Consider the following 26,341-nt stretch of genomic DNA (forward strand, 5'->3'; position numbering starts at 1 on the left):
TATAAAAAATAAGAAACAGCTTAAATCCACAAAGGAAAAGAACTGAACAAACCATTCCACAAATAAAATGATTGAAGCTCCATTACATCAATGTTGGGCTTTGGAGATAATTTTCTTTCAGTATTAAATTAATGAACAGTTGTTGGAGCCTCGTGAGAGCAGGATTCACTCAGCATGGACATAAAGAACTCTGACACTTGTAAACTTTCCTCTGTGTTCAGCCTCTGGCCCGTTCTCACCGAGTCTGACCACCAGGAACTGGACCGTTGTTTATGGAAGAAATTGGTCAGTCTTATTTAAATCACATCTAGTTAATTGAATTATAAAGTCAGGACAGCATGTTCCCGAACCTGAACCCACCTCCCTCATCTTGATACCTAAAATTTCCACTTCACTTCCCCCTACCTCCTCCTCCATTTCACAGACAGTCGCCAGTTTGATGTTGTAACTCAATTTCCAAACATGTGATTTTTCAGATTTTTTTTTTTTTTTGCTGAGGATTTCCAGATTTCTGGACAAAGCCTTCGTTCAGTTTAGCTGAACAGTTCACATTTATCTTGTTCCCCCTCCTCCTCCTTTGAGGACTCAGACCAGCTCCCTACATGTCATATTTAAAGTTGAACATGAGGTACAACATGAAAATATCATTACTACACCATCCCCCCGTGACTGTATCCACCAGCTTCAGCTTCAGCCTCCCCCCACCCTCTACTCCTCGGCCCCTTCCTGCTGCCCCACCACAGTGACGACGCTCTCCACCCCGGAGAGGGACGTTAACGGGCTTTTCAAAAGAGAAGCCCCACAGAGCGGCCCTGACCTGGCTCTGCATCCACCCTGCAGCACCATGACATCTTTGACACCTCACTAGAGACACAGCATGTGCTCAAATCCTCCGTCATCATATCCTGCCCCCCCCCCCCCCCCCCCGCCTCTCTCAAAACAAAACCAAAAAAAAAAAGAGAGCAGCGCTGTCGTACCTCAAAGCCATCACCGACCTACTCCTGCTCAGCCTGTAGGTCACCTACAGAACCAGCCAGTCTGGAGATGATGTCGTCCCCTCCATGACCCTACACTTCACACCCTCCCCACACACACACCTTGAGCTCAGTCATGAGTGAGGCTGACTGTGCTGCGGGACAAGCTCTCCCAGCTGATGCCACCTAACCATGTGGTGACCTTTTGTTAACAGACGGATCTCTAGAAACCAGTGAGGGGAATAACGACGTTATAAAATAATGGCGTTTCTAACGGTGCAACTTTTTTCAGTAATGAGTTTCCCATGTTATAACGCCGTTACCGTTACTGACTATAAAAATGTGCCGTTACTTGGCCCATTAAGGGGTTCAGTCCATTAACTAGTTGGAAAAAAGCTGTTTATTTGGAACTAACCACTAAACACTGATCACAAAAAAAATTCATTGCATCGGTGCTATCTTAGAGCTGAATGAATTGACATCTTCTCTTCTCTGCGAGCTTGTTTGTTGGAAAATCTTTATTTTACCATCTTCAGGGACTATTTTGTTCAGCGTTTCACAATATGTTACATTTCATCATGAAATCCACTGTCGACAGAGGAAATCGAGTGGTGCAGAAGTAGAAGAACATCCAGTATCTGTGTGTGTGAACCTTGTTCTGCTGTAGGAGCTCTGTTTATATGAAGACGTTAATGAGGTGTTGAGGAAATGTCATGACTTATTATTCTATCATTCCAACGTGAAATGAGTTAAAAAGACAAAACCATTTAGTCTCCGATGCAAAGCAGCTCTACAGACTTGTGAAATTGTTTGTTTACTTTCTATAAACCAGAATTAGTTGGATCTGTACTGAGAACTAAATCAGACAAACACTTTTTTTCACAGCTTAACAGCAGGGCTACACTCTCACACTTTCACCATTTATCTGCCACTTGTTCCCATTTTTACTTATGGCGCCCAAAGGGGTCGTCTTGTTCACGGGTGCACGCCTGTTGATGGATACACTGGGATTCAAACTGTGACCTTTCGGTTTTCAGACAGCCTCTCTAAATCCTGCAACAATCCTGCGAGCTCAGTCGTTTTGATGTTTTTTTCCCCCCACTGCACCTGCAAGGAAAACAAATGATTTCCTCCCCAGTTTTAATCATCCCCGTGTCAGACTTGGAGTTCGGGCAATTCCTCCACTTCATTGCTCTAATGAAAGATGAATTATTGCTGTAGTCGCATTAAACACCCATCCATATCACCTTGGTCTCATGACAAAAAAATAAGTTATGTCTTTGGTACCTGCAGAGTGATGAATGTGGGTTAAAATGGATGGTTTTTGTGCCAGGAAAAGATGTGTACTCTATTTGAGAAAGCGACGCCTCATCCAAAAAAACGCTTCCTCGGATGGAGGGAAAACATTTAAATAAGGCCAATTCAGCAATTTCACAACCTTTGCCAAGAAAATTATTAAACTATGTATTTCTGGTAACTTTCTTCCCCTCTTATAATGAGACCCCTTTCTCCATCTCATTCTATTAACTTGTCAGCTGCTCTTGTTCACCCTCTCAAGTCACTCTCCAAGGTTCACAATCACAATCAAATAAATTACAGCAAAAGCAGCCAAAACAAAATGCAACAAGACCTTTGTTACGAGATTGGGAGGGTTTATTTTCTTACATTTTGAATTCTTTCTGGAGAAGGAACAAAGGGAAACATGAACATTGTTTTGCTTCTTTTGTAAAGCAGTGATTCTACCTTGAATGGTCTCTTTGTCCCAGCAGTCCTTAGTGAAGATTCCCTTCTGTGGCCCATAAATAAAGATGTCTTCTGGGGATGTGCGGTTTGGTTTGGCGCAATTGCATCCCTCCTGATACCCTCGCTCTTGCCACAGGCAAAGTGTGCAGGGAGGTGTGCAGAGGTAAACAAGGACAGCTCAAAGTCTTTGCATATGTCCCACTTCCTGGCCGTGCCTGGATGAATCTATTGTGAAGGTGAATCTTGGTGGCACTAATACGTGTCCTGACTTTAAAGCAGCAGCCCGCTACATAAATTAAACATCAGTGGGGGGGTCATACGAATTTCCCAATCAGGCAGGATCCAGGAATTTTTAATTAAAGAAAAGAGCTTCATATTCAAACCGATGGTCATTTCATCACCGCTTGAATCAAATCTCAGCAGGTTTTTCAGGTGGTGGAACAATGACTGGCTGATTTGGCAAAACTCTGCACTTTTTACATGATCTGACGTCAAGTCCTTTTTATGTTGCGTTTATGTAAAATGATGCTTTTACTAGGACTTCAATAACATCACCTGGGTGTCAGTTTAAAGGGGCAGGATTTTTTTTTTTTTTTGAATAAAAATGGGCAGAAACAGAATCAAATAATAACCATTTTTGCTGGGCAGCAAGACGAATCAACTGCCCCCCTGAATAATTGTGTTTAGTCTGCTTCATTGACTCTCCCTGTGTTCCTTTAGTTTTCATATTTCATTTCATCCTTGCCCACTGTTCCGCCTTTCCAGCGTTAAATCGAGCCTGTTATTTGTTCTCCTCACAGAGCCAGGCCTTGGCCCACTACAAGGGGACCAAACATGCCAAGAAGCTAAAAGCCCTGGATGCTCCGAAAAGTAAGCTCAAAGGCTCAGTGGTCACCAAGGAAACCACCAACCAGGAGATCGCCAAGGGTATCATCACCTCACAGGTCCCCAATGGCACCGACAGGAAAGGTTTGTGTTCCTGCTCGCTCCACATTCCTCAACACACGGTCTTTGTTTTTTTTTGTTTTTTTTTCTTGTCATGTATCTGCTGCTTTCCTGTGGAGAGTGAAGCTTGGAGCTGAAAATCCACACATTTGGCATGTTAAACTTGCTGCACACAGCATGCAATCACTTTAGGAGTTGGATGGACTCTGTGTTGATTATATCAACCGTGTGCTGGCTGCTCTGCCGATGGCTGGCTGCCGGCTCAGCACTCACATGGAGCTTTCACACATGCACCGCAAACCCTGAACTTATCAGGACATTACCCAGGGGGAGCTGTATGTGAGAACGCAAATGTCTGAATCAGTCGGACAGGACGCCGAACGCACCTTAGCGAGCCAGCTTCCTCGTACAAAGTAGGTGTAATGTCTGATGGTGGTGATGTGTGAATTGAGAGAGAGGATTTGCAGTGCATAAGCAGACGGGTTGATGATGATTCTGTAGGTGAGAGTGGATCTGGCAGGCGCCTGTTGTTTGCTACTGCACCTAGAAGAATAATAAGAGTGAATTACTTTATTGATCCCCAAAGGGAAATTCATTAACATCACATCTGTGTGAAAGTATAGTCTGACATTCAGTGCGTTTACATGCACAGCTAAGTGGAGCTCTGCTCATAGCTGGAGTTGGGCGTCTCATTAGAATTCTGTCCATGTCCCAGTTTGCATGCAATAGGGAAAATCAAACAGTTGACAGAAACATGTCCCCCTCCTCAACACTAGTGGGTTTCAGCGGGTTTAATACGGACCCCTTTCCAGTTGACCTATTCTGTCACCTAGTGAAAAACTGAGAGTTCTCAACGCCTCGCCCAACAGGACATGCTGGTCCCAGCTAGGTGGGGCTGAAAATATAAAATGTATACTACAAATGACTTAGGCTTCCTTTACATATATATTTATATACAGTGTATATAAAACACATCTTCTTGATGGTTGTACTGTGCGTTTACTGTAAAATGCACTGAACTGATGCTGATGCATCAGGCCAGGCACATGTCTTGGTTGAGTTCGGACTGACTTCTATGGTACACTTTGTGCCGTCTCTACTGTTGTGAAGCATGCGCACATGCGTGACTCCATTTTGACATCACAAATTTCTGGCGACCCCCGATCACATGCAGTCATGTGATCGCAGCCGTCAATCAAGATGTGTCAGCTCAGATATTGTTATGCTGCATTTTATTTGAACTGGATTTATTTTTGAGAAAGTGAAAGTATAGAATACAGTTGTTTGAGGTTTTAAAAAGAATAATAATCAGTTAAAAATATATTTTATCAGTCATTTTTTTAATCAAATTATTAGACATTTCAGGTTACCCCATTTTAATTCCAGGCGACCCCACGTGGGGTCCCGACCCCAAGGTTGAAAAACACGTTTACATGCAGTTTAGTTGTCCAGTTATACAGTATATAGACAGATTAAGGCCATAATTTGTTTTTTTTCAATTGTCATGTATATAAACGAGTTGATATGAGAAAACGAGTCAGGAGATCTTTGCAGGACACGTGGTCATTGAAGGCTGTGTTTGGACCTCAGTCCTCCAGACCAAGTGCTCATCTTGTCTGACCATCCAGGGCCAGACTCAGACAGACAACAGAGAAAAGTGGCTCCTTCATTCACTTGAATGCAAGGCGCTCTGGCGATGGAACCAAGATTTGCTCTGCAACGCACTGCAGCATTAATCACATTTTCTATAAACTCTGGTCGGCATTTGTCCAAAACTGCATCAGGGATGACAGAGGATTCTCCATCTCAAGGCCACCCCTACCCCCACTCCCACTCCCACCCTCCCATCATGTGCCACCCACCCCTGCTTTAGAGAAACACTCAACCCACCTTTTTAAAGTTGGATCAGTTAGCACTCAGTTCTGTCACTATATATTTATATGAGAGTTTATCTCATTCATGTAACTGTAGAGCAACTTTTTAGTGTCTGGTGCATATAAAATGTATTCATGTTGTTATTAGATATGTAGAAACTGTCCTAAATTACATTATCGTAATTACATTATAACATGTAGCTGTATTCCTAGTCTCTCATAGGCTTTTATTATTGTACCTTCATAATAATTATGTTTGTGCGTTTGATAAACCTCCAAACTCAATAATCTGCTCCTCGTTGTCTCACTGGGACTTGAAGCAAACAGTGCCGCTTCTGGTCCGAATCAAGCCAGAGTCTGTGTCCAACAATTAGTTTAATCCTCCGACAACAATCACGCCCACTGTGTGCGTGGACTGGCCAGGTGTGTGTGGAAACAGGAAGTATAGGAGCTTAAGGGTGGGGGGGGAGTTTTAATTTCTAAATGCAGCTCTGTGAACGTCTTTGAGGAGGGGCCGTCGCAAAGTGCGCGCCATTATCCCCCCATTTGTGTGATTCACTGCGGCAAGATTACAAAGACACGCAAAGGATGCAGAGTCCTTGGCCCGAGATCAGAGAAGCGGCGTGCGATAGAGCCAGGAGGCGGAGGCAGCGGGTGCCAGGCTTTAAGCCGCACCTCCGAGTGTGGCCGCGCCGCACAGCTCTAAAACCTCCTCCACTGCTGACGTGGTTGCTGCACGGGGTCGTCCGTCCGCAGCCAAAAGCCTCGCAACTTATATAACCATGTGCTCCGAGCCTCATTCCTCCTATATTGAATTTGCCTTTGCATTATCCCATTTTAATTACATTTGTGCTGGTGCACATTGTTGAATGCTGACTCTGTGTAACTTAATATCCATCACGTTGTAGCCAGGTGGCTGCTTAAATCCAGTTATCTCGACCAGGTGTCTGCCGAGAGAGATCCCTATACTCTCTGCAGAGCCTCCCGTTAAAAACATGTTGAACAAAAAAAAAAAAAAAGTAAACAAAAACTAACCACAACTTCCAAGCGACCTGACAGGAACCAGATGCCGATTATTTTAAAGCGGTTTTATCTGCAGTGTTTCATACTGGTTCTGTGCAGAGTGACGTCTTTCTGCCCTCTCCGTCTCCTCTGCTGTAATATTCCTGAAGCTGCCTGTTATTATGTCATGAAATTGGCCCCATGAAAGTCTTCCCCTTTAACTGTAACAATACGAGTTTTTTTTTTTTTTTTTCAAGGAATTGGAAACACATTGAGCCGTCGCACTCTGGGATTAATTTTGCCTCTACCCATGTCTTCTTCCAATGTTCCACGAGGATCGAAATCAGGAGCACATTTCTGGAGCTCAATGTGAACTGTGACCTATTTTTCGCCAAAGCCTGACCCGTTCACACAGGTTGAATGAGGTCAAATCAGCTGGTTTCATCCAGGGGTCTGAGAGCAGACGTCCAGGTTTGGTGGTCTTGGCTCATAAATATATGGCAAATACTAACAAAGTTCTTTTGAGGCGAGAAAACATCATTAAAAAGTGTTTAGATTGAAACACTTCACCTAACACAGCTCATATGTTTTTCTTTACCTGATATTAAAAGCTTTGCACTCGGCAGCAGCCTGTCTGGCATCCCACAGAGTCGGTAAGCTGCTATACAAATGTCAAACCATTAAGTGGAGCAAGCTGCTCTGAAGCTTCCCCCTGAACTAAACTACTCTGCAGTTTAGACGACATTTACCGTAAGAGGGCTCTCGGCTTTCAGGTGATGTAATGAAACCTCTGGCTCCCGCCTCAGAGGAGTCCAGGTCACAGGGAACACGGGCTGTGAAATAAAAGATGCTTTTCTACAAGAACCACTATAGCACATTTAAGCCTGCGCCTTCACAAGCGATCACACTTTGTGCTGGTTTTTAAATGTGACAGGACTCGGCTGAAATCAGAGTATCTGGTACAGAACTGATTGATGTGCTGTTAAAACGTTGGTGACCAAGCGAACACAGCTACACATTCAACGCACTGACAACTTTATGATGTTTCCTGTGACGTCTTGGATCCTTCTTACTGAGCCGTTAGTTGTTTCAATACAATCTTTTCACATTTTTCTTACTCTGCTTCTTCTTTTTACTACACAAGGGATGTGACCTGTGAGGTGTTCATGTGCTGTGGGAACCTTGAGCACCCAAGGCTCAGTAATTAACCTGCCAGATTTTCAATGAAAGAAGCTTCGTGATCTTTTTTTTTTTTTTTTTACGATGAGCATGATTTCCAGTAAAGGTCTGACATTTTACTATACATTTGAATATTCAGGAAGAGATATATCTCTAGTTTATCTTTGGAGCTCTTGCAACTAGAGAAAAGTGAACCAATCAGAGGAAGCATCTCTTCTGATTGGCTAGCCTTGTTGTAGAGGTAAACTTAGAGAAACCAAATCCGGGGAATGGGTGGGAATGTAACTGAGGGTGGTGACTGTTTTGTTGTGACATCACAAAGTTACAGAAGTCCTGACAGCCTTTGTAAGACAGTTGTCTCTAGAATGCACACTTTTCATTAAGACAACACATAGTCTCAATTTAAAAAAATAGAAAACTCACTTTCTACAATCAGGATACTCAAGTTACTTATGGTTGGTTGTAAGAAAAATCTAATTATGTCCCAGAAGACATGGTCTGTCATAAGATAATGTTATAAATGTCAGTTGTTGTTTTTTTTAGATGATAATAATAATTGATACTATCCCTCTGTAAGCTAGTCGTAAGTGACAACATTTGCTGTGGTATCTAACGAACCCAAACTTCTCATCACTACATGAATATACAGTATAAAACATCATAGAATAAATATGTCATCCTGCTTATTTTCACAATAACAGAATTTATTGATGGGCCCTTTGTTTTATTTCACTCCAGCGGTTTTACTCTCCAAATGGCCTACTTTTTTTTTTCCAGTCAGATTTTACTTTACCACATCATTTTCCCCAAATGTCATTTATTTTACTCTGCCACTTGTCATCGCAAAGTCTCCATCTGCCAATCAAGACAAAGAGAACAGAGCCAGTTAATGTGACTGGCTTTTGGCTCCAAATGTCATTATGAAATACGTCCTTATGAAATAACATCTGATCACAGAGGAAGAGTTATGTTGCGAAATAAAACCGACCTTTAAAAAAGGACATTTTGACATAAAAAATGGCTGAAATGAAATGAAATTCTGCTGTGAAAAGAAACAAGATGAAATAAAGACCCTGGTTTGAAACAATGTTGGATTGTTTCACAATGTCAGATAGATAGATAGATAGATAGATAGATAGCTAGATAGATAGATAGATAGATAGATAGATAGATAGATAGATAGATAGATAGATAGATAGATAGATAGATAGATAGATAGATAGATAGATAGATAGATAGATAGATAGATAGATAGATAGATAGATAGATAGATAGATAGATAGATAGATAGAAAGAAAGCAGTAATCATCTGTACAAATGTCCATTAAAATTATGGGATGATGTGCATTATTTTTTCTTGCTGTAAAATGAAGTGTGTCATAATTACATTTAAGTGAGTATGTTCAAACAGTTATTGTCTCAGTGATGGAATAATAAACACATACAATATATATATATATATAAATAAATACATGTTGTTATAAAAAAAAATATATTGCCTTACCTGAAAGATAACCACTTGATTTGTTGAACACAGAACTCTTAAGGCTCATATTAACTTTGAAATATACATTTTTCACTGTGTTGTTTTAAAACAGTCACTGACAGATGTGAGTTTCATTTGTCTGACAGGAGTCAAGTCAGCTGTATTTACTTTAATGTTACAGAGGAAAAAATGTGTCAAAACAACGTTGGCACATCACATCAGTAATGTGTGAGTGACGCATGTCTGGTGTGTCGTATCCGTTCTTCTGCACACAAAATCAAAAAAGATGACTCCTCGGTGTCACAGCAACAAGTCAAATCTCCAGAAAAGATCTCAGAGTTTCCACCAAACATGTCAGAGTAAAGGAGGGGAGATGCACAGAACATCGCCTCGCATTGCAAGGCACCAAACAATCTATGATACTTTCAGGCAATGAGGCATAATGAGGAATACATTTGAAGTGCTTTCACGGAGAAGCTGTTGTGAAGTGGGTGTGACAGATTTAAAGTGCAGATGCTTAGCTTTAATTCAAGGCATTTGTGGTGTTCTTTATACGCAGTTCCTTTAAAACCAGCGGGCGAAACAAAAGCAAAGGTGGGATTCACTCAGACGCTCACCTCCACCCACTGTCCCTTCACTCAGACACCCATCTGTAATGGGTTCAACACAGCCCTGACATTAAACATGCACTCAGGCCTTGGAAAAACTGTAAACACATTGTACACATAGGCAGAGAACTCAAACACCTTCAGCCGCACGCTGTCGTAACCAAACACACAAATGGCCATTAATCATTTTAGTGCCCTTAAAAAAAAAATACAGGAGCACATTTCCACACCATCTCACTATCATATCTACAGCGTGCGGGGGCGGCGGTTTGTCACAAGTGGCACTGGGTAATGAATATTAATGTGCTCAGATGTCAGAAGAATTAATTGTCGAGGCGGGTAAATGCTGCATTATCTGCAAGCCTGAAGTATTTGACGGTGTATCAGTGGCAACAAACTTCCTCTAATGAAAAGCAAGAGTTCAGGGAAGAGTAATGGTTGTAGTGAGAGGAGGCAGCAACAACAGGGAGGCAGAGCTCTGCTTGCTTTCTGCAGAGAGGTTTCAGTGGGTTTGTTTTTTTGCTCTAAAATCCAAAGTGAGAAACATGTTTGGTCTGTGGTCATTTTTTATCTTCCAAAACACAACATCCCCACAGCTGGGAACAATATGATGTGATTGCTTAATTTTGGTTTAGCAAAGTACCTGTTGGTCGTGCCATTTAAGTGCTGTTTTGTAATAACAGGTCTGCAGTTAATTATTATTTTATTTCATCTGTTTATATTTGTTGTTGGCTTTATATGAGGATACACGGTAAAGATAAATCAGCAGGAATTCCCAGATGTTTCAAGAGAGCTGAGATTGATGTGTCTAATTGATGACATACCTGTTATTATAATAAATGTATAGTAATGTGCAGTGTTCATTTAATGTCAAATTGAAAAGCTTAGAATTTCTTCTTTAAGACAATGTTGAGCAATTTTTAAAAAAGTTTTATAATAAAAATGACAAGATTTAGAAATGAGAGCAGGAGGAAGTAGACACCAGGTTGCATTAATTCCAACTCTTAACTTACAACTAATAAGAGAAATTTTGTTTTAATTTAGCATTTAAATCATCCAAAGCAACCATTTAAACATCCAAATCAATGCTGGTACAGATTTGTATTCAACTAATAGGCAAATGATTAGCTTCTTCCTTTAACCAGAGATGTTATTTGACATGACATATGGTCTGTTTTATTTATCCCAGCCATTTTTTTTCCTCGACAAAAGCTCATGCAGATCAGTTGTTTTGTTGACATGCAGCAGTACTCAGAAGCTATAAATCGACTCCAGTGGAAACCAGTGGAATTTCGAAGACATTTAAAGTTCAATTACTAAACAGTAAATTTTGACATTACGTTTTTTATAGTACAAGATTAATATTCACTGTAAATGATCTATTGTGCAGACAAAATATTCTCCAGTCTAAAGTGAAAACATGAAAACACTGAACATCTCTTACCCAGTATGATGAAAACAAAACACACTAAGGTGAATGGACTAAATGCAAAGAACATGAACGCATAGCATCCGCATTCTTCATCATTGAACTTTGTGTGTGTGACCTGAGATGGATGAACAGCTGGACACAGGGAGATAGTATAGATTAGCAGGGTGACTCAGCGGCCGCCTGTCAAGTTTTCTAGCGTGTGTGTGTGTGTGTGTTTGTGTGTCCTCATACCCAGCGCCAGGGAAAGAGTGGAGGTAGAGCGAGAAAGGCAAAGAAGGAGAGAGAGAGAAATGCCCAGAGCACAGCCCGCCATCTCTCAGTTCCAGTCCAGTGCCTGAGGAAATGTACCCTGATATTAGCTATTAAAGAGCAGATTGTCAGGGGAGCCATGCCAGCACTGACAGCAGCTGTACAATGGAGCAGGCTGCTGGGAGGCAGGAGGCTAGCTCAGGCTTTTTCCATCCGCACTCTCCTTTCTCAAGTCCCCGTCGGCAGCTGATGCCCTCCCCCAACCCCCCCTCTCCTCCCCTCCCCTCCCCTCCCCTACCCCCATCCAGAAAACTGCCCATGTGTCTAAGTCTCCGTACGTAAGCACTGGGTTGGAAAAAAGCCCTAACGGACCGACGTCAGAGAGACAGCAACAAAACCTGATGAGTGTGTGATTAGATTGGCTCCGTACCTGCACAGCGCCGCAAATGTTCTCATTTGTGGGGATTTTGTATGGTGATGTGTTACCGCAGAAACTTCCCCAACAGAAATTAGGCGCGGACCATTTGCTCTCGGATGAAATTGAAGAGAGATAAATCAGTGTGAATTCAAATCAATGACTCCCGCTGCTGTTAAATATCTGAGATAATGTCCCCCTTTTTTTTTTTTAACCCACTCCCCCCTTTCAACAAAAAAGATGATTGCAAGCGTTGATGCACACTTATTTGTGAATGCAAATTTTTCACCTTATCAATCTTTTATTCCAGGAATAGTCAACCGTGACGCTTCTCATTTACCCACTTTGAATACTGACGAGAAGGAGAAAGGGGGGAGGGAAAATCATAAATGTCGAATGAAATTTGACAGAGCTCAAGAGCCATGAGGGATTTCTGTCCTTTAAGTTGTGACAGCATATAATAAGGCCCAATCATTTTAATTAAAGAGCTTAATCCAGCTTCACTGAGAAAGGTAATCAGATCTCCGGGGAGCTCTGTGATTGCCTGAAAGCCTAAGTAGAGTGGAAGGATTTCAGAGGGCCGTCTCTCCTCTATCGCCAAAGCAAATCTCAGGGGGGTGGGGGGAGTCGGGAGAGGCTGAGGTACAAATGGAGGGAAGAAAAGAAGTGGTGTCCTGTCTCGAAGGGTTGCAGCACCTGTCCTGATCTCCCGTCCTCTCGGCTCTCTTCGTCTTTGTTGCCTTCACCACTCCCACCCTCTCAATTTCTCTGGCTATAATTGTGTTCCATACTCGATTACTCTCTTTTAATGTTATCTCGTTCCTCTCACCTTCTCACGTCCCTCATACCCCCCCACCTCCCTCCACTTTCTCTCTCTCTCTCCCTCCCTCTCTTTCTTTCACACACTTGATTTTCCTCTCTTTTTTATGGCTCAGTGTTTGCTTACTTTTCCAGTTTCACTTTCATTTAACTTTTCACTTTCTTCCTCTTGCAGATCTCTCCTCTTTTGTTCTTGTTTTGTACCATTCTCTTTTCTTTTTTTTACCTGGCCTCAATCCCTCTATCTCTTTCTTTGTCTCTCTCCTCCTACTCTGCTGTCGGGCCCCCGCTCGCCCATACCAACTTTAGATTGATCACAGTCATTACCTCCATTAATGAGAGGGGATTGAGTTCTTAACTGGGCCTTGCAGAGCCAGTTAGGTCACAGTGACTGGGGATATGGATTACTGGAGGCTTCCCAGAGTGCAGGGCGTCCTAGGCCAGCCAAAATACACTTTAATCACCTGCCCTTCCAACAGAAAATGGCTCTTTAATGACACTGTGGTAGATGGTTTCACCCCCAACACAAGGGCAAATACATGCATGACTTAACATGGGATGGCCTTACCAACCAGGCTCTGTAACAAGTCGACTGATTAAGGTAGAACTCTTCTTGTCCTTGCTTATTATTACTTGCATTTCTAACATTAACATCATTAGTCCACATTCAGGGATTTAACAGGTATCAGCTTTGACTTTTATAGCCCTTAAACTCTATTACATGTTGGAAAATTCATTCCACCTTCTCAGACTAAACTCCCAGTACTTCTGCTTAGCTAAATATCTCCAGAAAGAGAGAGACCTGAAAACAAATAACCGACACTGCATAGTGAGCCGATATAAACAGGAAGCATTGTGTACTCTGCAGTTGATTGGTTGGAAGAAAAAACTACAAATATACATCAGCTTCTTGCAAAACCAGCAAGGTCAGATACAGAGGTCAAAGCAACATGGATCAGCTGGAGGCAGATCATGGACCAATCAGGGAGTGACCATGGATGTCTACATCATAGTTTCCAAAGGGTGTTTTCAAACTAAAACGGGAAGAAATATATATTTACTACGTTTTAGTGGTGTGGATGTAGCCTTTAAATAAGTTCAAGCACTGACAGCTGTTATCAAGTAGTTAGCATTTAAGTGGCTTGAAAATAGCTGGGATTTTTCAAGGTATGCAGTATTAATTCATGTATTTATGGAGCTTTATTGGCTTGACAGCATGTTCTCTGTATAAATACAGACTTGTCATTTGATCGAAAATTGCTATGAGTACATGTCATGGGAGCGGTGCACTTGCTAAACTTGCTAGCTAGCCACAGTATCAAAGTGACATGTTCTTGCCAACTGACTGTATGATAGGCAGAGGAAAATTGCCCTGTCATTCCTCCACGCAACATATAGCAGAGGTCTTACTGAGCTCAGATACCATAGCAACAGGAATATGAAATGATTTCACTGCGGTAATTACATGGTTAGCACTTTGTAGCAAACAAGAAAGTCACCTTTTGGAGTAAATGGTGAGAGCTAGGTAGACGGAGGTATTAATAGAGGTAATATCACTTTCATATATTTCAATAAGTGTTGGCTAAGAACCAGCAGGTGATTAGCGTAGCTTAACAAAAAGACTGGAATCAGGGGAAAATGGCTAGTTGGGCTGAATCTGTATGTAGCTTTTTTTGAGGAGATAGGCTACTAATGAGTATTGCTACTACAGTTTTGCTTTAGACTTTCCCAAATTTAGTATGACCAAATACATTTCACAAAACAAACCAAGTGATAATGACAATGAGCTGCAGTTGAAAGCTGACCTTGAGGTAACAGAAGGGCAAGAAGTCAAAGAAATGTTTTGCAGGTGAAGGATAGAATTTCACGCTGAGTATTGGATCTGCTGGATGGTGTGTGTTTCCTCTCTTGGAAGCTAACTGTTTCCCCTCCTTCCAGTCTGTGCTTCGTCAGGCCAAACAAATCATGGACCAATCTCTCCACTGAATTCACAAAGATGAAATTGATATCGATCTTCACGCTCCAGGTATCAGAGCAAACAAGCAGATTGCCAAAGTCTTGGAGTGTTCCTCAATAATAAAGCTCCAGGCGGCGTTTCCCAATAAGAATGTGTCAATTACTCTCCCCAGTTGATGTTACACAACAATGTAAGATAGAACAGTCATTGAGATGCTGTTGTATTTGCTGTTCCAAACAGTGGGTCAATTTTGCCTTCGTCTTTGCCAGAGAAACAAGATCTCTAGAGAGAAATTGATGCAGATTAGGTTTCCCTGCTGTTGATAAATGCAGGACAGAAAACCTAAACAAAAAGCAATCTGTGGGACTCTGATAATAAAACACCACAGCGAAAAACTTGGCACCAAAAAAAGATTTCTTCACCGAGACCACAGAATCTTGATTACCGCCTCTGAGAGTGCTTTTTTTGTTTCAGTTTCCCCCGTGGTGGGAACGACAGCCATGTATGAGCAGCTGAATCACAACTCTCATGCAACTTTTACCTGCCCCTCTCCTCTCCGGACCCCCACTCACTCTGGCGGCCGTGCCGTTGAAAAGCTGCCCAGAGAAGCAGGTGTGATGGCAGCAGCCTTTCTGTGGCTGGTGAGCGTGGCGACATCAAGTGAGTTAATCGCTGTGATTTCAGGTTGTTTTGATGCTTGGCACAACGGAGTGGACCGGGAGTAGGTGGTGGTTAATTGCGGGGAGGTCACCGCTGCTCGGCTCGTGGCACAAACATTATTCATCAGAAGCGACAAGGTCAGACGCATCATAAACAGTTCACAGATTAATTATTGTTCTTGTGGTAATGGCCTGGGCTTGATGGAACATGGTAATGTAACGTTACACTTAGGTCATTGATGGCTGTCATATCAATTTAGTTGCACATCTGTAATGTGAAAATGCATTTAAAGGTCCCATTTTGTATGAAGACAGATTTCCATGTCTGTTTTGATTCTGAACCAAGTTCCTAGTTCCATATTAACACTGAAAGTATCAAAGCAGAGAAAGTCCACACAGCCTATGTTCAGACACTGAGCATTAAAACCAGCCGTCAGGGCTTCTGTGACTTTGTGATGTCACAAAAAAGCAGCCATAGCTCCCAGCCATTTAACAACCCCCGCCCCCCTGGAACGACTATCCAGCCTCGCAAGATTTGCCTTCTTTTTGTGATTTCCTTTCAATCTGCTTTGAATTCATTCTTTCAACTCTTTGTTGTTGTTTTTCTGTTTTGTTTTTTAGTTAAAACAGCTACAAGTTCCTTTCACTTCATCACAATAATTTAGAAACACTCAACAGCTTTTTATTTTGTTGTGCCTAGAATCTTCAAAGAAATGGGGAGACGTGCTTTTAAGTTTTAAGTACCAACAGACTGTTTGCATAACTCACTCTTTTCATGTCTACAAGACTTCTTTGATTGTTTATCTTAAATCTACCAGTTCTTGTCTCATATTCACCTTTTTCTTTTTCATAACTTATTAGTAGGCCCAGTATTTATTCAGTTATTGACAATGTATCTGGTTTATTTGTGTGATTTATTTATCTTGAAATAAATAACACAGTCAGCCTGACCTGTTGTTGCCGTAGCTCCAGGGAGGAAATCTAAAATAACATTGAAATTACAGTTTATTCTTAACACCACAAATATACAGTATTTTCTTATGGATCAACACCTCCAATGAAATACAGGAGAAGAGGAATATAGGAGAATAATGATTTCATGTTTGATATGTACAGCTGACCTGTGCTAACACATTCCCCGCACCAACATGAAATCTTAATTCACCCAATTTTCTGGTTCAACTGTAAAGTCATGTTGCCTTTTTTTTTTTGTCTGTGCTTTTGCCAAGTCTCCGAATGACAGTGTTTAGAATATAAGGGCTGAAAGAACTGGGTGGATTTTCTGGCTTTTGCCTTTAGTCTCATTCAGCCTCAACTCAAATTACACAGAACATAAATTACGCGCAACTAATAAGTGAAGTCACTGTTCTCCCTTTCTGAGCTGAGTCCACAGACTTTAAATAAATGTTCCAGTCATGGCTTTGAGTGTAACAGCCCAGAATAATGGCCTTTTCTTGCCAGATGTTCTTCTTTAGATGAGTCTATGGGCATCTGCAGCATTTACTGGAATACACACACACACACACACACACACACACACACACACACACATAGGTAGAGGTCATTTCATCGTAGGTGCGCCACACTGCACCACCAACGCTCGATCCTCTGTTGCTAATCAATAGGCGCCCTTGCTTAAGGTCATCTGGTCATAAATGGACAAGCTCTGTCAGGGGCCGTCAGCAAATGGCATTAAAGAAAGAAAGAGTGAAAAGAGAAACGTCACAGCAGCTGAATGCCGTTTCATTTCCCACGTCGCTATAATCCAGTTAATCATTTAAAATACAAAGACCTAATTTATTGCAAATGAATGTGGAACCTTCAGTGTTGGATTCCTTGACAACCTTCTTCGTGGTGTTGGGAAACAGTATCTTAACAGTCAGTCACTGTCTTTGAGTTCAGCTATACCTCGGGGTGTTTGACGATTGAAGGTAAGATGGAGTGTGACACTGACAGGCAGTGCAGGAATGCAGACTCTGCACTCAGCTGTTGCGGTGAAGAAGGAGCCGAGTTTCGTGGCAAAGCTTTCGATGTAATGTCCCAATTCTCCCTTAAAGACAGCGAATGAGGCAAGAGCAAATAGTTTTCACTAAGCGGTGAACCCAGAACCACAGAGAAATTTAAACAATCACAGTACGACTTTGATTCTGCCATTGTTTACACTTTGCTCTCAGTTTTTCTGCCACATGAGAGTTTCACTCTGGTAACAATTGTTGAGACTAGAGTGATAGAACACACAAAATGAACTCTCCATCCCTCACCACCAAAACCTCCATGTCCTGCTAATGCTAAAACCCGAATTAATATGTTGTGAGAGTGGAGGTCATTGTGGGTTCATCGTGGCGTGCTCCTTGGAAACAAAAGCCATGCACCATGTCAAACTCGTGCTTTTGGTGAAAAAGTCTGAAAGGAGGGGTGGGGTGGTGTTACACTGGACGGGGCCATCTGAGGAGGATCCAGCATGTGATCAGGATAGCTCCCTGCAGAGGGTCCTCCAGCCATTTCCAAGTGAAAGCAGACCCCATGGGACAACCATATAGGGACTGTATATCCCATGTGGCCTGGCAACATCTCATGAAGAGAAGGAAGATGTGGCCCGAGAAAAGGACATACGGGCTAATTTGTTCAACCGACTGCCACTGCAGCTGGGAGAGAAAAGGCAGCTGGGCATGATGCAGTGTCTTCAGAGTGTAAAAAAAACAAAAAACATTGGACTTGGTGGTTTAGAGTCTAAAAACATAGAGTCATAGGGTGGTGTCTGTTTTGGCTCATTAGTACAATGAGTGTACAAGTGTGACCAGTTCATTAGCAGGCTGATTCATCTCACTGTCTGTTTAAACAATTCTTTGAGGTGTCAAATGTGCTAATGTGCTTATGTTTCTCCTAACTCTTTATTAGTCAGACATTGTGGTTGGCAGATTTGAATTTCACCTTAAAATACCATCATTACAACCACATTTGCTCAAAACTGTTAAGAAAAGGGCTTTTGTTTTTCATATGATATTGTCACATATAGTCAGAACAAATCCTCCTGGCTTCACCTGACTGCAAGAGCTCCGTTCATCTTCCACCTGCTCCTGTTCATTACTCCACAGATACATTCAAAACATGCAGCCAGTTTCACGAAAAGTGCTGCAAATTTCATAGTTGGAGTCAGTCGACTGTAAGAGGGGAGTGTTACAACAAGTAGAAATGCGCCTCAAAGCCATTTCAAAGGTTAATGGATTGGATGCTCACAAACACTGAAATACTAAAGAAAAAAAAACTCCCCACAGTGCATACATTTACATACATTTCAGGCATTTAGCTTCTGTCAGTGCAACTGTGAAATAAACCTCAAATCCCCCAGGAACCAATTCAATACCTCAGCTTGAATAAACAGAAGAATCTCACAGAGCTTCTGGAGAAATACAGTATGTCTAAAGTAAGGGATGTCTGAACTTCTGTCTGTGCAGGTCTTAAAAAGGAACATACCTGCTGCTTCAATCGCACACATATTCTTTTTTAACCTTTGGCAAAAGTGAACTCCATGACAACATAACTGCGGGCAGGTCTGTGGCGCCAGCCAGCAACACCTCCTCCGCTGGGGTAAATAAGGACCATATATAATGGCTCACAAAAATAGCATGACATAATTCAGTATTGATTTGCTCTCCTGGCTGGCTGATCTTCATTTTGTGACACTGGAGTGCGGAGAACTCAGAGGCATTGGCATCGATCAGGTGGTGCCGCCAAAGCAAAATTTCATTTTTGCAAATGTGCCAGCAGTCTTCTGTATTCCAGACACCGACGTGCGGTGTTGTTTTTTAGTCAAATATATCGATCCACCGCCGTCTTTTATTTTTTTTCCCCCCTAGAAATATCAGATGGTTCTTTGAAAGCACAGCATCTATTTGTGTAACATGTTAATGTGATTTCATATATTGACAGTGGATGAGAGGTCCTGATGATTCTGCAGAGCTGTCCATGTCAATATTATAGATTAGTGCATTGTTTGATATGTGCATGCACAGGATGGTTTATAATCATTTATCTCCTTGTGGCTTTTTATCATCATAAATATGAAGCAGAACTACTTTTCTCCAGTGTAGTCTGAACCACAGTCTTTTCTCAGTTTTCTCAATAAAAAGTAATTGTGACAAAGTGATTATAACTTTTTTTTTCTTTTTGGTTAACTTACAGAATAAGTTGTGAATGTAACAATCAATCCTCCTTTTAAATATTTATTATTAAAACTTCTTATTTTTGACATTATAAAGGAAAGCACAGTTGTCATCTTTTACTTTTGAATAGTGTTGGATATATAAAGGATATTTATAAGCTAGCTGTTAAAACAAATGATTCATTCATTTATTCATAATATTTTTTTGTAAGTCAATATAATTGAGACTACAGCCCATAGGTCGTCTGTGCAGCAGCTACTGATGACCCAGATTTACGTTCAGTGTTATGCGACATCTCGTGGCCATATCAGCAGCAAAGATAAAGATGTGGCGACAAAGTTCGCATGAGGTGCAGTTTGTTGGATTCAGGAGTCAAGGAAACAGAAATATGACATAGGAGAGCAGTGTTTGGCTGTTGTGGCAGTTCAACAAAGTTTAGCACATTGTTATTTTTGTAACAAAAAAAATGACCAACAAGATATTATAACGTACTTGTCTTCACCCAAATCACAGCCTCTTAAATCTTACCAAATCATGACCTTTTTTACTGTAACCTTGACAACCAAGGTCTGAAAAACATGCTGTTGAAAGGGCATCAATTCATGAGACTCTCCTATCGGTTGTATCAGATCACAAAATAATCCAAGTCACTGTTTCTGTTGAGAGTAAATTTTCCTTTAAGTTTAACAAGTCTTAGTGGTAAATGGAGAAAAAAATCGATATGAGCTGCAAATAGAGATTTTTTTTTTTAAAGGTTTTAGGAATGACCGATGGTTTTTCTCTGTCTTTATAAATCCTTAGAAATAAGAGTGTGGGATGTTTACAGCCCCCTAGAAAAGCAGGAATCATTTCCTTCAGTTTCAGGGTGTTTTTCTTCGGGCCTCGCTGCTTGCAGATGGTAATGACTGCTTGTGTTGGAGGCTGTGATCTCTTGCACGCTGCATACATTACTGGTTGGTGATGCATCAGGTGATAACACAGTTTGTGGCATTTCCTGTCTCAATCGGGGCAGGTTTTTTTTTTTTGGGAGAAGTTATCTTTGTACATTGCCTCCCTGTTTGGTGACAGATGTCTTGTTCACTTAAAATCACCGCGCCACAGTCGAGTCGTTTATCCACAACAACTCTGCATGTTTGAGGTCGTTGTGACTTGAGCTGTCGCTTTCTGAGCTGACAGCTCACGGCTCGTCTTTCCCATCCATCAGACGATTGATACGTAGCGCCGACTTCCTAAACAAGTGCCACAAATCCACAAAACACTAACAAATACAGAAATGTGCAGCGGTTCAGACAGAACATAATGGAAATGAGCTGCAAAACAAAAAAGGAGAGAGGACCAAGTTTGACATTTGTTCATGCAACTGTGCAACTGTCAAAATCTCAAACTATTTTCTCATTGCTTCTGATAAAATGTCTTTTACTTGAACACATCACCACTGTTTTATCTTCTATACTTACGTAAATGTTCACTAACACGTGCATAAATGGGTGGAAATGAACAGAATACCTGACTTTACTCAACCCAATTCTCACATAACCCCATTGTTTTCTCTCCTGTCACAACACCACAGGTCTGGGTGAAGCCATGTGACTCAAAACAAATGATTTCTTTCTCTCTACAGATGGCATCCCCGGTGCAGCACCTCTATCGCTATCCCCTGTGCTCAGACCGGCACAACCCTTGGCAACCCCTACAATGCCAATGGCGACGCCGATGCCGATGCCGATGCCGATGCCGATGCCGGCGCCCGCGGCCTCGCCGATAGTCCCCAGCAGCACGGCGGCCACAGCCCCAGAGACTACCTCAGCTGCTGGAGGGGAAGAGGGGCAATCAAAGCCCAGCGAGCCCTCAGAACCAGACCTGGAGCCCGAGGCCGAACCCGAGGCAGAGACGGATGCAGAGACAGAAGAGGAGAAAGCGCGGCGTCTTTTATACTGCTCGCTCTGCAAGGTGGCGGTCAATTCGGCATCGCAGCTGGAGGCTCACAACAGTGGTAAGCAAATGTAAACATCAGTGGAGTATTTGTAATAATTTTTGACACTGATATTTGCACAGGAGATGCGAGAAGCTGTGTGTACTGTGGAGGTGACGTGTTTGCTCGCCGGGCTCGTACAGATGTTGTTGTCATCAAACACCATGACTTTAATATGATGATTCAATTCAGCGTGGTGCAATTTCCGTGAAGAATATACCACCAGCTTCGGTTCAGAAATGGTTTTGTGAGTCAATGCTTTTTGTGCAGGAGGTTGTTATCTGCAGAGTCTCTACACAATCACCCAGCAGCACTGTTGAAGTGTTCTTTGTCAACATAGTTGAGTTATTTTGGCTGTCTTAATAAATCATTGTCAGTCCTGAAAAACACCCATTTAAATTTTTTGGAGGAAGGATTTGTCACTGGTTTCAAAGGCGCCTTGTATCCAGCTTTGATCAGGTGTTGTGCGATCAAAACAGTGTTGTAGCCAGAAAAAAGACATTGGGTGTGCACCAGCAAAGACTGGGTGTGTCAAATTTATTTTCAACAAACTGAGCGTTACACCTCCACAAACATTCAAAAGAATGTACCTCTCTCCATTCCAACATTATTAACAGTAAAACATATCCACACGTTGTGTGCGTTCTCATCAGTAATAACAAACCATGTGTTATTCACTCTGAACAAGCCATTAGGCCTTTAACTAGCATCAGAGACAGACTGCACATAATAACTTGGGCTTAACCTCTTCATGCAGAGGCCATTTTTGGCAATTTCCGCCTGTTTTTGTATCACTGCAATTAAAGCTTAATAGCCACAGAAGTACTAATCCCACAACTATGGTTTATGGCTTAAATGAAAGACAACCTTTGTCCCTTTACATCTGTATAAAATATTGAATTGAGTCATTCCATAAAAAAATGGGCTTCTGGAATTGCAATTTTTTTTTGAAAAAAAAAAAAAAAACGAGTTTGAAATTTTTGGTGAAAAGGTGATATATCAAAATCCTAATTATAAAACAGGTTGAATTTTACATATATGGTTCACACACTCCCTGTCCACATGTGTACCAAATTTTAGGTTGATATGTAAAACTACTGAGGCACTATAGAGTTTTTCCAAACAGTGTCCCTTGGCGATGTACAGTGTGCAAAACCTGTCCAAAATTGTCCAATTTGGCTAAAATGCACACTGCAAGATTTTAGTGAGATTTTTTTTTTTTTCCAACAGATAACCTATTGGGGCCAATCACACACTTGATGGGTTTTAGGAACACCAGTTACATAAGTAAAATGCCATTTGAAAATTTTATTTCTGGGGATGAATATTTAGTGTCCAAAACCCATCCAAACATGAATTTACCTATTTTCGCCTGTATTATATTGTTATTTTCCTTTAAAACTCCAGAAGTAAACATCCCACAACCATCAGTGATGGCTTAAATTAACAAGGACATTTGAAATAGTTCATTTTGTCTTTTATTATTATTTTTAATTAAACTTGGGGCAGTAAAAACACACTTTTTGTGTCGACTTGTATTGCTTACATGTTGACACTAGGGGGAGAGGGAACCACATGAACCAGCTGGGTGCAGGCTTAAGCTTTGCCCAATCAGGGATCATTATATATCAGGTCACACCTTAGAGTCTCTGCTATTGGACCAAAAAGTTTTCACCCCCGTGACTTTGATTGACAGGCGACGAGAGATGCGCAAAACCGGGTGCGCAGTCTGCCGGAGAATGCGAGTAGTATTAGAACTGCGGAGTTACGTAAAACGCCGTGGAATATCTGGTCACGATGGATAAAATCAATCAATGGATTATTTTCGAGCACATGTTCAGCTTTTAAAAAAGGGTAAGCTTGTAATTTTATTCAGTGTTTTAGTGGGTCTATTATTGATTATTGTCCGTCTTTTTCGGCACTCGAAAATGACTTCCGGGTTTGTTTGAGTTGAGTGAGCAGGCTGGTTTAAACCTTTGATGGGGTAAAAACTGCATTTTTGTGCTTTGCTTTTGTTTATATGACAGAAAACGATTTTTTGGTGGTGAAAGAAGAGGTGTACAGATGGTACATATATGTTAAAATCACCTTCGTTGTTGACGTGACGTCGCTTGCGGGCTGCCGTAGTCTGATATTGTTTGAGACATTTTCAGTGACTGTGAAAAAACCGTAGCACCTAGAAACTTCATTTTTTTTCTACCTGTTGCTGAAAGTGTCCTTAAAAGGTCTGTGGTGGAGTTTTCATTACAGCATGCCTACTTTTCGTTATATTAAGGACGCCGTTCGTGTGTTATTGATTTGGGACGCCGGCGTCCCAACCACTAGGGGGCCTGCGTGAACAGGTTAACAGTCGCATCATTTTGGCAAGCCTATATGATCATACTTATCTTCTAATCTATATGCAACGCTGAGTAAAATACTGCTTAGTAACTGCTCTTATAGTCAACAGTAGTTTGCAGCAGGTCTAAACATTCACACATGTGGGTGGGACACTCAGGCCACACTCGGATCTAAACACCCTGACCAGAGGGATCACAGACGGAGTGAAGGCAGTGGTGACGTCTCTCAGTCCCGGTCCCAGAGCTGAGCAGCCAGGTACTGGAGAGGGAGGAGAGGAGAGGAGAGGAGAGGAGCGCACCGGAGGAGAGAGGCTGCGTGCGTAACGGCGCTTAACGGACTTTTGATTGCATGATCAACAAAGCTTCTTTTTTTTTTAAGTATATTTTTTGGCTTTTTCATGCCTTTATTTGACAGTACAGTCGAGAGAGACAGGAAATGGGGAGGCAGAGAGAGGGAGAATGACACACAGGAAAGGGCCGTCCGATGCGGGATTCGAACCCGGGGCTGGCTGCACGAGGACTATAGCCTCAATACATGGGGTGCCTGCTTAACCCACTGCGCCACTCTGCGCCCCATCAACAAAGCTATTTAACCGTCTGAACACAACTACTGGGCTTATCATTCATCACATATGATTATGTAACAGCTTGGCCTGATGGTTTTATATCGCAAAGCAGCAGAGGACAACGATATCGCTGCTTACCTGTGCGCACTGCGCAGCTCTCAATTTAAAGGGCAAGACGGCGCGGCTTGGCCTTGAACGCGTCTATTATTTAATCAGAATCCAGTTTCCCTGTGGGCTCTTTTTCAAACATGAGCAACCAGACAAGTCAGTAGGTTGCCAGGTGCAGGTGTCGCAACCTATTGCCTGACGGCAATTTTTACAAATTGATTGACTAATCGATAACATGTCAGTAAGACTATAACAAAAACAAAAAGGCATCAAATTTTTGGGTGTGCCAGCTGCCTCTGTGGGTGGCACTGGAACACCCTGGCACACCCGTGGCTACGCCATTGGTTCAAAACTAAAGATTATATTCTGAATCACTTAGTTTGACAAATTTCCAACACGTTGTTTACGCATACACACGATACACTGAGCCATGAGTGTGTTCAGTCTGAGCTACTACTACTACTTACTGCAAGACTGAGCAAGAGAGCAGAGTCAGAGGAGACGGACCAACAGTATCATCCAGACAACAAGCTGCTGTGGTGTTACTTGTGCAAATGTGTTGAAGGAAAGAAGCTCTTTAGCAGGTCTTCCTTCCATTGGTATCTGACCTTAAACATAGTGTTACACAGTTGGCATGTGTGATGTCCAAGAGTGAATCACTGTTGTGCATGATGTGCTTATTTCTTGGGAAATGATGAACTGGAAGTGTGTTTCATCAGTGATGTTTGGTCAGCTGAGAGTGAACAAAGCTCACACTCCAGAAGGTGGCTATAGGGCATGACCCAACACTGCTGCCCAATGACACGGCGTCCCCACATGGCACCAGCTGTATGGTGCATGTTCTACTAAAATAAGTTGCTAAGTTTTCAAACGGTTTGGTGATTTATGAACATCAGAAATGCAGTCATGATACTGCATACTTAAAATTACAAATAATTTTCATCGTGTACTTTTCTATGAAATTAACTTTGTAGTAACTAGGGCTGCCCCCGACCAAAGATTTTGTTGGTCGACCAGTAGTCGTCACTTATGGCGATTAGTCGACTAATCGACCCCCCCCCCCCTTGAGGGAAAAAAAAAAAAAAAAATTATTATTTTTTTTTTTATAATTTTTTTTTTTTTTTTGCCCGCGGTCAGGTTGAGAATTAATTAATGCTCGTGACTCCGGCCGTGTTGGGTCCGAGATTCAACAACAAGCCGGTCGGGTTTCACCGTTATTACCGGCAGAATGCCCGTTTATCACCAATATACACAGTAGATGAGGAGGGTAAAAAGTTACTCAGCTCAGGCTGTGTGACGGGGGTGCGGGGGTGGAGGTCCGCGGCGTGGAGCGGTGCGGGCATAGACATGTGTCTATGGGTGCGGGTCTCTGACTGCAGCGGGGACTATCATGTCTCTGCTCCGTGACACTGAGACTGGCCGCCGGTGAGCGCTGTGGGACGGGACCGGGGCTCAGACAGCACCCGCTAAGGTTGAAAACAGCGGTGATACGAGAGAGAGACTGCCGTGTAAAAAAAAAAAAAAAAAGTGTCACGTCACTTCCTGAATCTGGCCCTTCAAAATAAAAGCCCCATAACCTTTCCTATACAGTTCAGTCATTGATGTTGGCTTAATTTTGACAAGACACGGCTCCAAATGTTTTTTTTTTTTTTCCTGCGACCAATCGACCAATGAAATTTTGGTCGGCTAATGATTTTTTGGTCGACCAGTGCTTGGTCGACTATTTGGGGGCAGCCCTAGTAGTAACATTATGCAAATAGTTAAATTAATAGCTATATACAGGGCTCTAAATGAACACCCGCCAACCTGCCAAATGTGGGTTAAAATTCACTTTGGCGCGTATCAATAAAA

General features: G+C 42.0%; 1 protein-coding gene across 1 annotated transcript in view; it reads left to right on the forward strand.

Annotated features, from left to right (window-relative positions):
* znf385d (zinc finger protein 385D) overlaps positions 1-26,341 on the forward strand; it is a gene marked incomplete at both ends in the record, with an annotated part of 93,242 nt that overhangs the window by 49,063 nt on the left and 17,838 nt on the right. The window contains 2 exons of the mRNA XM_083989140.1: positions 3,518-3,686; positions 21,127-21,498. Coding sequence (XP_083845266.1) covers positions 3,518-3,686; positions 21,127-21,498 — 541 coding nt within the window. The remainder of the gene's footprint in view (positions 1-3,517; positions 3,687-21,126; positions 21,499-26,341) is intronic.

The sequence above is a fragment of the Trachurus trachurus genome (assembly GCF_905171665.1).
Source record: "Trachurus trachurus genome assembly, chromosome: 16".
Lineage (NCBI taxonomy): Eukaryota > Metazoa > Chordata > Actinopteri > Carangiformes > Carangidae > Trachurus > Trachurus trachurus.